Here is a 14,496-nt window from a genome sequence, read left to right on the forward strand (position 1 = left end):
GAACTGAACCTGGGCCTTTGGAGCCTCAGGCATAAGAGTCTCTTTGCATAACCATTATGCTATCTACACTCCACCCACCAACTTTTTAAAATTTATTTAGCATTGGTTCACAATACTGTAAGATACGAGGACTCTACTTTCATACCTCTATGTCTGTGTATAAAACATCACCGATGTCTCTGTGCTGTCACACCAGATGAATCCCTCCACCAAACCTTACTTCTTCCCACCCCCTCCCTTGTTCCCTCTGATAACCACCACAGTTTTCACACAGTCTAATAGTTTGTGAAATATAGGTAAGTAAAACAAATGAACTTTAATAATAATAATATAATAATAATGATGATGATAGAAAACAGCAGCAGTTTAGATAGGTAGTGAACCCCTGGTCCTAGAGGCAGGGCATTCTCCATAACTGTACCCCAATTTCTGCCGGAAGACCTCTAGTAGTCTGGGCCCCACAGTGGTACAAAGCGTTGGCTGGGGTGGGAGGCAGTCAGTAGCGCAGTGGGTTAAGCACACTTGGCGCGAAGTGTAAGGACAGCACGAGGATCTCAGTTGGCTCCAGGCTCCCCGCCTGCAGGGGGGTCACCTCGCAAGCAGTGAAGCAGGTCTGTCTTTCACTCCCCTTCTTTGTTTTCCCCTCCCCTCTCCATTTCTCTCTGTCTTATCCAACAACAATGGAAAAATGGCCGCCAGGAGCAGTGGATTTGTAGTGCAGGCACCAAGCCCCAACAATAAGCCTGGAAACAAACAAAAAAAAAAGTTGGGAGGGTGGTAGTTTTGTTTTGTTTTGCTTTTTCCTTCCTCCATTTGCAATGGGTCTTCACCAATATATGATTCACTGCCCAGTGACAGGGTTCACTGCCCTTCACTTAGTGACTGCAGGCTTTTGTTCTACAGGGAAGAGATGAGAGAAAGATCTGGGCAGGGCTTGGTGTTTTTCCCCACAGTGGCGGCTGTTGCTCTTCCTTTTCCACAAGGGAAACTTTCATAGGTCTCACACACTGCCCTAATTTTTCTTGTGGACACACAGTGAGGTGTGTGGAGAAGAGCCTACAAGTGATTACTCGCGCTTGTAGTGGTGGCTCATAGAATTTCCATACTGCCATGCTGACCTGAACTTGACCTTTCGTAATTCCTCAAAACTTACTACTGAATGATTATCGACTTGCTGGTGTCTGGGGATGCGGAGAGTGAACCCCAAAATAAGTGGACCAATCCTATATCTTCTTGGAAGTACCTGTCTTTCCTTAGATCAAGGCTTCAGAATAAGTTGCCCTGGAATGTGAGCTCTCCCACAATTTTTAACAGTGAATTTTCAGATTGTCCTGTGACCTAAGTCGGGCCTAAAAGTGCTGACTGGGAGAAAAGAGCACATTCTGGATGGGGGGTAGACTGACTCACAAATGCCGAGCACTGAGGAATAAGTAAACCATCAAATGTATTTGACGGTAAGAAATGCTCTCCTCTTGCAGAGGGACAGAGGGCTTACTGGACTGGACTTAAGGGGGAAAAGTGGAAGTGTAGGGGTGACTGTCTATTCAGGAGCCTCTGACCACTCTGATCTTCCCTCGGCTTCCTTTCCCTCCAAGTGGGATGTTTAGGACGTGGGTCTCACAAATGAGTCTATGATACTATTTGTTCTTGTTTGCTGACTCTTGCCTCCTGTGGATTAGTTCTATCATAGACAGCAAAGAGCTACATTCCTCTGAAAAGGAAAACATATACTCAGACATTGTCCGGCTAAGGGATGGGCACAGATCGACTACATGTTGGAGGAAGAACCAAATAGCCCATTCAGGGTTTCTGAGTCTAAGAATCTATTTGTTTGTTTTGAAACCAGTCATCAGGGCAAGACTCTTTCAAGGAAATAAAGGAATCCTGGGATATTGGAGTGAAAGCACAATAGCCATAGTGGTCAAGCAGGTAAAAATATCTAAATCAATAATCATGGTGTAGGAGTCTGACTGGAGAGACCTGTCCTGCTTAAAAGCTAATAAAAATGCAGGTTTTAAAAAGCACACACAGAGAAACTCTCTGGAAAACAGCATACATTCAGAGAAGATATTTGGTGCCTGGCAATTATTAGTTTGTGCCCCTTGGTTGGAAATGGCCATAATCTTTACGAGAAGTCACCTGACAGTAGAGACAGCTCTGGAGAACAGCCCTTCAGAGAGTAGTCTAGAAGTGACCCTACAAAGAGGAAATGTTTACAGCCTCTTCCACCACAAAGACTAGAGATTTTCCTTCCTCCAAATGTTTTTTTAATTTTAATTTATTCATAAAATGGAAATGTTTACAAGATCATAGGATAAGAGGGGTACAAATCCACACAATTCCCACCACTAGTGTTCTGCATCTCACCCCCTCCACTGGGAGCTTTCCTAGTCTTCATACCTCTGGAGGCATGGACTGAGGATCAGTATTGTGCTAAAGGTGGAAGGTCTGGCTTCTATAATTGTTTCCCCAATGAACATGGGCATTGGCAGGTTAGTCCATACTCCCAACCTGTCTCTCTCTCTTTCCCTAGTGGGGCAGGGCTCTGGGGAGGCAGGGCTCTAGGACATATTGGTTGGGTTGTCTGCCCAGGGAAGTCAGGTTGGTGTCATGGTAGCATCTGCAACTTGGTGGCTGAAAAAGCATTAAGATATAAAGCAGACCAAACTGTTTAGTAATCAGGAGCCTAAAGGCAAGAATAGAGCAGATGAAATTTGGAGTCCCCATTTTGGAAAAAGCTATTAGGTCTATTTTAGGTATATTCCAAGGGGCCCATGACTTTACTGATTTTTGCCTGAGCCTGACAGCTAATATGCAGGTGGACCAAACATATTGTCTGGGGAGATGGTGTCAGCATTGTAAAAAGGACTAGAAAGCTGGATCAGGGAAGAGAGTAGCTCCCAAATATGGGAAAAGTATATAAATATTGTTAACTGTAAACCCCATCGATTTGATCTGGGGCCCATATTTCATCTAAGGCAAATATTAAAATTTAAAAGCATTGCCACCTTGGCTTTCTCTGCCTCATCAGCCATGGTGTCTTTAAGCACTTGGTACTGTCTGCACTTAACCAGATGCACCACAGCCCGCACCTCCCCCCCCCAACCCAAGCACTTGGTTAATGATTACCCATTACTTCTAACATCAAACTTTCTATTTATTAGCCATATAGCAAGACTGTCCTCCCTGAACTCATGTATGCTTCTCCAGTACTGGTGGGGAAATTGGTCAAGGCTCCTCTATCCCAAAGGTTCTCTGTTTCCCTAAACGTTTAAGTTTGGAGCAGACAGCTGTCATGAAGAGGGAAGAGTCATGGTGCCAGATGGTGGTGCACCTAGTTCTACACACACACACATTACAGTGTCCAAAGACCCAGGTCCAAGCACCCAGTTCCCACCTGCAAAGGGAAATTTCATGAATGGTGACACAGAGCTGCAGGTGTCTCTATATCTCTTTTTTCTCTGTATCTCCCCTTCTCCTCTCAATTTCTGTCTCTATCTAATAATAAAATGAATAAAATATTTAAGAGAGAGAAAGAGAAAAGAGTCACCAGGCTGACCAGGGTGTGGGGAGTGAAACCGTGAGAGTATAGACACTACGGGGACCTTTAGCCCCTGAGTGTAACCCTTATAGCCAGACATATCACCCTCATCGACAGAATGACCCAACACACAAGCATCCCTTAGATCAAGTTCCATGACACAACACTGGCCTTGCGAAACAAGGGTGGGGGCGGAGAGCTTTGTGATGCGCTGTGGTGGCTGGTTCCATTGTCTGTGAGGTGGAGATGACACAGCACAGCACTGGGAGCCATAAGGCACCAGGACACCGATTGCTACAGACAGGGATGGCTGGTCTCCTCATGCTAATGAGACCATGTTGAACCCTACAAATGTTCTGTGGGATACGGGGTGTTCCATATGTACATATGGCTCCATCTTCATTATTATCCTAATTATCTGGCAAGTGAAAAGAACTTACCGAGGATTAAAGACGGAACCAAAAAGGAGCTGCTGCCGGGTAGGGAAAAACCATGACAGTGACAAATCAGCTCAGATAAGAAGCTTTCAAGCTCTCTCTGATTCTCCTTCTACCTCCCACAGTTCTGATACCCTATATCCAGTCACTCTTTATAGCTCTTTCTTTCTCGAGATTAAAAATAATCCCTTACCAGGGCAGCCTGGATTGGTTTGGTATTGAAAAATCAAGAAGCTATCTGTGTTAGGTTAAATGCTTATTTGAAATAGAATCTACTGTGCAGGATCTAGAAGACCTCTCCATAGGAGAACTAGTTCTGGTTTGTGGATTTTGTGAGCAAAAGTTCTTTTGGCTATAAAAACCCAAAGCATTCCATGTCCCACTATCCCTCCTATGTTGTTTAAAGTTCCCTGAATAACTTGTCCTAGAAAAGAGAACAGGAGGTATGACAAGTGGAGATATTTGATGTAGGTCAAATTCAGTAAAGACTGAAGGTTGGCATGGAAAGAACGGGAGGGAGGAGTAAAATGTAAGAGAATATGTAAAAGACACACAAGTGAAGGATTTGGGAGATATCTACTTCCTTTATCTCATTTTAGAAAAGAAAGAAAGGAGGATTCGGGCGGTAGCACAGTGGGTTAAGCACACTTGGCACAAAGCGCAAGGACCAGCACAAGGATCCCGGTTCAAGCCCCCGGCTCCCCACCTGCAGAGGAGTCGCTTCACAGGCGGTGAAGCAGGTCTGCAGGTGTCTGTCTTTCTCTTCTCCTCTCTGTCTTCCCCTCCTCTCTCCATTTCTCTCTGTCCTATCCAACAATGACAACAACAATAAAAACAAGGGCAACAAAAAGGAAATAAGTATTTTTTAAAAAAGAATAAAGAATGGGAAGGAAGGAAGGGAGGAAGGAACGAAAGGAGGGAGGGAGAAAAAGGAGAGAAAGAAAGAAGAAGATGAAAGTAGGGAAGAGGGAGAGAGGGAGGAAAATGCTGTCCTAAATTCAGACTTCTTTTTGTCTTTAAGCGCCACCGAAGAGTCAGGCAAAGGACAAGAGATACAGCAGCAAAAGGTAAAGTCTCTGTCTCTCTTCTCATTCTCTCTGAGCCCCTCCACTGTGGGTGAGGGTCCCATGCATCTGTCCCTCTGTGACCTCTGATGCCAGGAGCCAGGTGCTCTAAAAGCCCTCATCTCCCCCAAATGAGAAGCCATCCCAGAAAACTTTCTGGCTTGGAAATCAGAATCTGAGAATGTTCCAAAATTCTCCATCTTCCCCGATGAGAGTGAAGAATAATGAAGTAGAGGGAACGTCTTTAACTGTGACATTCATTACCTTTGTGAACCTTGTAAAGTCACTTCAGCTCTCAATCTTGCTACACCCGTGATACCCCAATGGGCACAGGAGGCCCTGCCAACCTCAGTGTGGTTGTGACCATCAGATGAGATGAGGGGAAGGACAGAGCACTGGGGCTGGCTACATGTACCACAAAATACTGCTATTGAAATTTTCCTTAACAGGCTTCAGTTTCCTGTCAGGTGTTCCTGAATCCTCTCCTATTCTGTGTGACATTATCTCTTGCTTCCTCAGATAGGAGACATTCCTGGGAAGAAACGGAGAAGCCGAAAAAGCTACTCTCTGTCATTAAAAGGTGATCTCTTGCTCTTGGCAATATTCTATCAGCTTATCCTAGGACAGGGATGAGGAGAGGGATAATGGCTGAGAAGAAGCTGGACACTGTTGGGGCTGGGTCCAAGCTGAAATAGTTGCCAGGACACAGGGAATCAGACATCAGGAAGAAAGGAGATATCCCTTCTGCTCTGGGCTAAGCACATAATGGTCATACTTGGGACTGACAGGAGTATGAAGAACCCCTCTAACACTGTCTCCTCTAGTTTTGTTTCCAGGGAGCCAGTCCTGGAAGTCCTCTACCATTTTATCCTCTGCTTAAGACATTCAGAGAATGGGACTGGCTCATAAGAGAGGTTATCTACACAGTATAGCTCCGAGAAAGCACACTTCCCATTAGGAACTATTTTCCAGTTTGGAAATTGTGAATAGCAGGATCTGGACTTCTTAACACCAAGTGATTGTGCCTAGTGATGTTCCAGGTGACACTCCATTGGATCACAATTGGTTTCTACATCTGTCTTGTTCCTGACTGCTAGATCAACTTTTCAACACAAGTCAGAAGGACACATACACCCCCGACCCAACTCCCAGTCTACCATGGCCTACAATCACAAAGATTGTCTTGAGACTTGCTCATAAGCCCCAGAACCTCAGCAAGCCAGTTATATCCTGAAAAAACTTATAGATAGATAGATAGATAGATAGATAGATAGATAGATAGATAGATATTTCTAGAGAAAAGCAGTAGCATAGAAACTTGGGACCTTCACCTTACAGACTAGGTGAGTGCAGGGTCAATCCCCTGGCCACATGCTTCAAGGGGCAGGTGTCTCTCCATCAGTAACAGCTGCCATGTTTCCCTCCCCAGCCAGGGCTGGCTTCCTCAGGAGGGAAGCGTGCGGCGGCTCCTGTGTGCAGATCCCAACTGCAACATCTGCAATGACGTGGTCCTGGACATTCAGCAACTACTGGTGGGTGAGAAAACCCTCCTCTGCCCCACTTCACCAGAGCCATTGCAGGACTCTTCTTGCCAAGAGATTATGTCCACGCAAAATGTGCCCTATGGGCAGAATCAGGGGCATCATTCTCCACACACTAAAGAACATTCAATTCCAACCCAAACCTCTGTGGTGACACAACTAGAGGATCAGAAATTCTTCCCTCAGTCAGCTGCTCAGTCAACTGGATGCTTCCAAGAACACTGCAATGAACAAGTTCCAAATTCCAGTGAACAAATGAGCAAATTCCAGCTCAAGCAGGAATTTGAAGCGTCAGACATGCCCATAGGACCAAAGTCTTCCTCGATGTGTGAAAAGCCCATGGCTCTAGTAAACAAGCAGACAATAGTGCAGTACAGTAGCAACTTCCTCCACAGGAACCAAGACCAGCAGCAGCCCCTAAATTCCCAGGTCTCTATGCTGACTTTAAACAAAGAGATCACTACCACTACGCTGACAAACCCTGTGGCCTTGCATATGGTCACTGTCCTCCCAGACCACCCGCCAATCCTTAGTCCTGATATCCTGAGGCTATTAGAGGTACATGTAAAAAAATGGCTGCATTTTCAGAAGTGGGGGCTTCCTAGACGTGTGGAGGAGTCACTGAGGCAGCTTATGCCATACCCCCCATTGTTCTACCAACCTAAAAACAGCCAACCACTTTCTTTCATCCAGAATGATATTACTAAATTACCTGTTGAAACATTTGGGACCATTTCTTACCAGACCTGGGGTTGCTGTATAAAAGGTCAGCCCACCCAGGCATTCTGGGTTTCTGAATGGTCTATTATCAGCCTAGAACTGAGAGATCACTACCAACAAATTCCAAACCATACACCTCTAGTCTTGCCCTCCCCGGCCCTTAAAGATCTAAGTGCCCTCTACCCACTGCCCGGACAACAGGTTAATGAATCAGTGAATTTTTGGCAGCAGAAATACAGCCAGCTGTTCTGCGGACTCCCTTCTCTACACAGTGAATCCTTGGTTGACACTTTCTTGGGCTCTCAAGGCCTCTCCATGAATGGTGGCTTGCCCCAAGACCCCATAAAGGATCATTTTTTCATCAAGGAACTCTCCTTACTTCCCCTGCTGCCTAAAACTCCACCTAAGGCAGCCCCACCACCTTCTCCATCCTCTCCGAGTTGGATCACTCAGTCGGACCATCAGCAAACTCAGGCCAATGTCCCATTTCTGACTCTAGACCAGTGTGAAGCTTTGGAGTGGCATGTGCTACAGAGGCAGCTCCAGCTCCAGTGGGGCTGGCCAGCCATCTTGCAGAGATCTCAGCTCTCTCTGACCTCTATAAAGTCTAAGTCCTGTGACACAACCCAGTCTCCTGAATCAGTGAAAACTTCCTGGCCAGAGAAGTCCATCTCAGTGCTCACAAGGGATCTCCTCTACTTCCCGGAGCATGCTAGGAGGCTGCTCGAGTTCCACCTGCAGAGGCAGCTGACCCACCATCGCTGGGGCCTGCCCCCCAAGATCCAGCAGTCCATGCAGCTGCTGCTGGCCCCCACTGAGCAGCAGGCTCTGGCCCTGAGCAGCATAGCCCTAGAAAACACGAGCCTCTCCCAACCCACAGCCCAAATGCCCAGTGTGGCTGGTGACCTGTTCACACACACTGTGAACCCAGAACCTATCGACATGCCCCATCTGTTTGCCCAGGCCAAGGCAATACTGCAGAGCCACATTGACTCCAAATGTGGGCAGATTCACCAGGGCAAGGTCCCTGTCTGTGTCTATAGCTCTTGGGAGTACATCATCCCTGGGGGCCTGAAAGTGTCTCCTTTCTTCTGCCTCCCAGAAAGCAAGCCCTTGGAGCTCCAGGCAACACCTGAGCCCAACCCACAGAAGAGAGTGGGGGCAGAGGCCCTGGGCCAGCTACAGGCCCCCTCAAGGGCAGTCACTGAGCACCCTAAGCTGCCCTGTGCCCTGCCAGAGGGAACTGTTGAGAAACTAGAGACCACTCTGAGGCACAAGTACCTGGCTTTCTTGTCAGGGCTGCCTGCCCTTTACTACGTGGCTCTCTCCAGGGCTGTGCTCCCAGAAGTCACTGCCCAAGCTATACCCCCCAAGACGATGACTGAGCCTGAACAAATCCTCACAGAACCTTTGACTCAGGGCACCCCATCTGAAGAGCAGCACCCAGGTCCTGAGCCAGGTGCTCAGGACTCCAACCAGACGCCTGCGGACACTGCAGATGAGATCCAGACTGACGAGCAGGAAGAAGGTCTGGCCAAGACGGAGCCCCTGCACACACAGTCAGAGACTGCTAGCCCCATCGCACTCAAGAAACCCTTCTTGAACAAACTCAACTTCCACGTGAGAAAGAAGACCCTAGAGCTACAGCTGGGAATTCCCACTAAGGCAAAGAAGTCCAGAGACCAAACTCAAGTAATCTCAGAGAATGGATCCACACAGGAGACTCTTGGGAGTCTCAGCAACCAAGGGGAAGCCTCACTCCCAAAAGAGCCCAGCCACCCAGACACTGCTTGTACCCCAGATCCAAAATGGCTCCACCTCAAACAACAGCTGGCCAATGAGTTAAAGTCAATACAGCAGAACCAGAAGCAGCCAAGTCCCAGCGTGGCAGCCCATGGCTCTGAGAGCTCATGGGTCTCCAAGATCTCACAGCAACCCCGTGGGGACATGACAGAGGCCCAGGTGCTTTGTGTTCAGCTAGAGGCCAGTGCAAACAAGCCCAGTCTGCAGGAGCCCTGGAGCCCTGGGGCCCAAAGCTCAGGCAAGAGCAAGGACTCAGCCCAAGTACCCACACCAACAACAAAGACAGACGACCCCAAATTGGCAGGGGGCCATGGTGAGGGGGATGCAGGGTTCGTGCTCTCCCCCACAAGAGAAGAGAGCCAGCCTTCTGCAGTCCAGAGCCCAGCAGGGATGCGTCAGAGCAGGACACCACACAGCCTCCGCAGACGGAACCGTACCCTCCACCTTGATGCTCCTGGTCAGCATAGCCCTCAGCTTAAGCTCCCACAGCAAGCTCCAGTGGTCCGTCAAGGGAAAGAAGCGGAGAGGCATTTGCAAGATGTTCAAACCAAGGCCAAAGCCACCCTCAAGCCAGCAAGGATCCCTCAGAGTGCCCAGCCTGTGGCGCCCCGGGGAGCACGGGGCCAGCCTTTCCTGGGCCACCTTCCTCAGGGCAGCCCACTACAGCGCCACCCTCCACGAGGTCAGCTTTTGCTGGGGCAGGTGATGCCAGTCCAAACTCACAAGAGGCATGGCCCTCCAGAGTCTGGCTTGAGAAATAAGATGAAATCCTTTTTGCACTGCATTAACCCCAAGACAGAAGACAGAAGGCATGAGGACTCCATGCTGCTTGTAGCTGAAAAAGGGCCCAAAACCAGAAGAGAAAATGTGGGGAAGAGCCTGCCTCCACCCACAAGTCCCAGGGGGAGAACTAAGACAGAGAAGACAAGAGGGAGCCCCCAGGCCCCAATCCCCCTCACCCAGAAGAAGGTGGGCGTGGCCTTCTTGGCTGGCCCCCACTCTCCAGACTGTAAGCTCAGGCAGCGCTTCAGCACCCATCACCTCCTCCCTGCCTCGGTCTTGGGCCACCGCCACCACTGCCCTCGGCACTGTCCCCAAAGGGCCTTTGCCTCCCAGTCAGGAGCCCACGCTAACTCTCATCTCCCATCACAAATGGAAACAGTCACCTCAAACTCAAAAGTCTGCTCAAGAGCACTCAGTCCAGTCAAGAGTCCAAAGGCTCTGTGTCTGCATCCTGCATGAGGGCTGCTGTGTCTCATAATAACGTGCAGGTGGGACAGGCTGCCACCCCAAATACATTCTATTTCTCTTAAGCAAAAGGCCATGTGTGTGCTGCTTCTCCCCTCTGTACTGTGTTAAGGGAAGGTATATGGCAGACTAAAATATCCTTCCTCTCTGGGAAATGAGTTTTAGCTCACAGTCAGGCTGGGTCGGCATTCTACACAACTCCTCCTGACCCCACTCTGGCTGCATATACAGAGACTTGACCAGAAAGGGAAAATCTTTGTCTATGGTGCATTAAAGGTGAAATAAGTTTGGCTCCCCTTCCATGTCCCCTTGGGCTCATAGGATCATTTAGACATGAAGAAGGACCCGGCAGAGGAGCCAGGAATCCCACAGGCAAAAGTCATAGAACTTCTTTCTATATATGCCCACAACCTGGAAAGGTTAGAGGAAGCCAGAGAGCTTCAACCTTGATGAATTGTTTTTTTTAAATCAAATCACAGTCAATGACAAGATTTCAAAAGCAATAGACAGACACACACACCCCTTCTGCTCTTTGTTGACTATGAGCTCCTACTAGAGAAGTCCGCTGAGAGGTAGCCAGTGCTCTCTTGATATCTCCTACCTTCACTGCTTATCTGCTACATGGGATGAGAGACTCCTAGAATGAGGATCACAGTAGGATATGGAAGGGAGCTATTCCTCCACTCCTGTGGGTGCACTGGAATGAAACAGGAAAGTGATCATGTTAGATGGAGTTTGAGTACCTAGAACTGAAGCTAACACATTCTGGAACAGGATATATTAAAAGGGGAAAAAAAGAGAGAGAAAAAAACTTTTCAGGAATTCAACAAAATTAGTCAGGAGATGGTCTAGGGTCTAAGTGCTCAGGGGAGAGAGGAATAAAATGAGTCTCAGTTTACTGTCCATAGTGTGATATAAAAGCAGTGAGCTGCACCTTTTAAAAATAGATTTAGGGCAAGGGAAAAAGCCTAACTACGCAAAAGGCTTCCAAGTCTGAGCTTCCAAGGTTCCAAGTTCAATCCCCCACACCATCATAAGCTAGAGCTGAACAGTGCTCTGGTAAAAAAGAAAAATTCATTTCTTTATTAAACAGAGAAAGACATGAAGCAGAACATCACCCTGGCATATGCAGTGCCTGTGATGGGGCTTGGGAGCTCATGCTGGCAAATCCTGAGATACTACTGTTACCTCCCCTGATATGAGCTGAAACTTTGTCACAGATAATGCAGATGTATTCAAACTCTCTCAGCAGTCACTCTTGATCTCACCAGGATGACTCAAAGTCCCATCAAACCAGTAGGACTCTATTCCCCTGTAGGTTTCCAGTCCTTGGCATAATGTTACTGCCAGTGGGATACAGATAGGAAGAAGAATGAATGTGTCCTTTTCTCTGAATGATGATTCTGTAGGGATGGGGGCACAGTCCCTGTTATGGCCATTCATGTGAGGCACAAGGTCAGAGTAGCTGAGCCAACATCCTCCAGGTGTTTTCCTAAATTATCCCCAAAGATCAGAGGAGGTCTTGTGACAGGCACATCCTCCCTATGTGCTGGAGTTGGATAGAGAGTCGCAGAGCAAGGAGAAGAAAGGAAAGATGGGAATGAAAGGAATTGACTCAGAAGGGAAGGTTCACAGTGGTGTCAGTTGGGAAACAGGCCAATGTGCACACATCCTCACTTGGGTGGATCAGGTCCTTCCCATGGTCCCCACAGGCTCACACCTGCCCCAGAATAACATGAGCTCATTGTGCTGACCAAGTCCTGCAGCAAAGCGAACAGAGCAAAAAGAAAAGATAGGACTGAAACCTTGAAGGCCCTGAGAGAAAACATGACAGAGCCTACAACAAATGCTGCCTCTCAATGGATGAAGCCTTGTCCAGCCCACCCCATACACAAGCACAAGCATCCCTCTGGATAACAGTCTGTTTAAATCTCTCTAAAATTTTTAGCATTTAAAAACTATCTGTTGAATAGAGATAGAGAAACTGAGGGCCAGGTGGTGGCACAACTGGTTAAGTGCAATGCACTTACAGTGCACAAGGACCCAGGTTTGAGCCCCCGTTCCCCACCTACAGGGGGAAAACTTCACAAGTGGTGAAGCAGGGCTGCAGGTGTCTCTGTCTCTCTCCCTCTCTATCACCCCCTTCCCTCTCAATTTCTAGCTGCCTCTAGCCAATAAATATAGTAAGAAAAATAAAAAGAAAGGAATTGAGAGGGAAATAGGGAGAAAGAGAGACACCTGTATTTCTGCTTCACTACTCTGAAGTCTCCCCCCTGCAGGTGGGGACCTGAAGCTTGAGCCTGTGTCCTTATGCACTGTAGCATGTGCACTTAACTGAATGCACCACCACCTGGTCCCTTTTTTAAATGTTTTTAATTAGTGCCTTAATGGTAGTTTACAAGAATACAAAATTCAAGGAAAACCTCAGTTAGTGTGGACTAGAAAAAAAATCTGACACTTGGTTTTGATTGTATCACTTGTCCTTTATTTGATGATGATAGCTGATTATGTTGTCTTAACATACATAATTTGCTCTATTAATTTTCATCAAGATAAATCAAGTTGAAAGACAGTCTCTGTTCAATAAAAATTTATGGAGCTAGTAGAGGTTCTGTCTCTAAGATGAAAATCACTGGGTGCTCATGAGTTTTCAAATGACACATCCTGTTTTGCATAACATCAACACAATTTTGGTGCTTTAAGAGAAGTTTCAGAATACCCACTAGCCATTAACAATATCACTGAATTCCTCATAATGCATTGAACAAATAGAATACCTACTCACCATTTGGTAGTAATAGTAAACATTTTAATTTTTTAAAAATTATCTTTATTGGACAGAGATAACTAGAAATTGAGAGAGTAGAGGGAGAGAAAAAGAGAGACACCTGAGGTACTGCTTCACCACTTGCAAAGATTTTCCTCTGCAGGTGGGGACCAGCAGCTTGAACCCGAGTCCTTGCACATTGTAACATGTGCACTCAACCAGATGTGCCACCACCCAGCCCCATAATAGTAAGTTCATTATAGAAAATACAAATTACTTTCCTGTCTTATAATTTGAGGTCATATGTAATTAAACTATGATGGTCAAAGTACATTTTTTTCTGCATGAGCTGTCTTGGGTAAATACACTTAACCTGGACATAATTATGAATGTCTGGAATGTTCTCCAAAATCAGGGGTTATTGCTTCAAAGAAAAGAAAAAAATTTTTTTACTCCTCAGCACACCTACTAAAATGAATTTGGGTTATCTTTGTTTTCCTCACAAACACAAAACTATACCTTTAAACAGTAATAATGTCAAATTACTTAGGATTTGACCTCTTCCAACATGTAAACACTTTACTTTCTCTATAAAATGACATATTTCAAAGAAAATATGGTTGTACAAACAAAGAAAAAGGGATAGTCAAATGATTTTCAGATACTTTTAATGACTCTCAGCTTGTTGTGAAATTGCTGTTATCTGTACCATATTAGTCCCGTCTTTGACTTCAAATCTTTACAAAATAGTATGTAGCAATATTTTTGTTACTCATCCAAAAATTTAGTGTATTTAGACCACCCAGACTAATAGCATCAACAGAACTATTTATCTGCTCATCCTCATACCTTCCAAGGAATCATTTAACTTCTAATAATGGAGTTTATTAGGTCACCCTGAAAGATGTTACTTTGTAATATCTTTATAGTCAATGAGACTTTGAGCTTTCACTTTGGAAAAGAGAAGATTCCTTAAGGAAAATAAATGAGATTTCTAAGACTTGGGGAAAAAAAAAGAGAATACAAGATTAAGATAACAGGGTGATAGTTCCACACCACACTCACCCCCAAAGTTCTGTACACACACAAATACACACTCCACCCCACTATAGTTCTCACAAACTCTTGGAGACAGTTTGGTTTCCTTTTACCCATAAATTAAGTGTTCAATTCTTCTTCTTTTCAAATAATTTTTATTGCTATCAAGGTTATCACTGGGGCTTGGTGCTGGCACTATGAATCCACTGCTGCCAGTGGTTTTCCCCCCCCCTTTCCTTTCTATTATAATTTATAGGACAGAGAAAAACTGAGAAGGGAGAGGAGATAGAAAGGGAAAAAAGATAAACACCTGCAGACCTGCTTCACCACTTGTGAA

At 46.2% G+C, this 14,496-nt stretch overlaps 1 protein-coding gene and 1 long non-coding RNA gene across 2 annotated transcripts in view; both read left to right on the forward strand.

The window, feature by feature from the left end:
- LOC132540843 (uncharacterized) overlaps positions 1-14,496 on the forward strand; it is a 207,079-nt gene that overhangs the window by 42,990 nt on the left and 149,593 nt on the right. The gene's annotated exons all lie outside the window — the stretch shown is intronic.
- On the forward strand, positions 3,842-10,425 carry LOC103113372 (protein SPATA31F1-like). Its single transcript, XM_060199247.1, has 5 exons — positions 3,842-4,020; positions 5,000-5,045; positions 5,562-5,622; positions 6,472-6,733; positions 6,770-10,425. The coding sequence occupies exons 1-5, from the start codon at positions 3,877-3,879 to the stop codon at positions 10,346-10,348; spliced, it is 4,092 nt and encodes a 1,363-aa protein (XP_060055230.1). The 5' UTR covers positions 3,842-3,876; the 3' UTR covers positions 10,349-10,425.

The sequence above is a fragment of the Erinaceus europaeus genome, chromosome 10, assembly GCF_950295315.1.
Source record: "Erinaceus europaeus chromosome 10, mEriEur2.1, whole genome shotgun sequence".
Taxonomy (NCBI): domain Eukaryota; kingdom Metazoa; phylum Chordata; class Mammalia; order Eulipotyphla; family Erinaceidae; genus Erinaceus; species Erinaceus europaeus.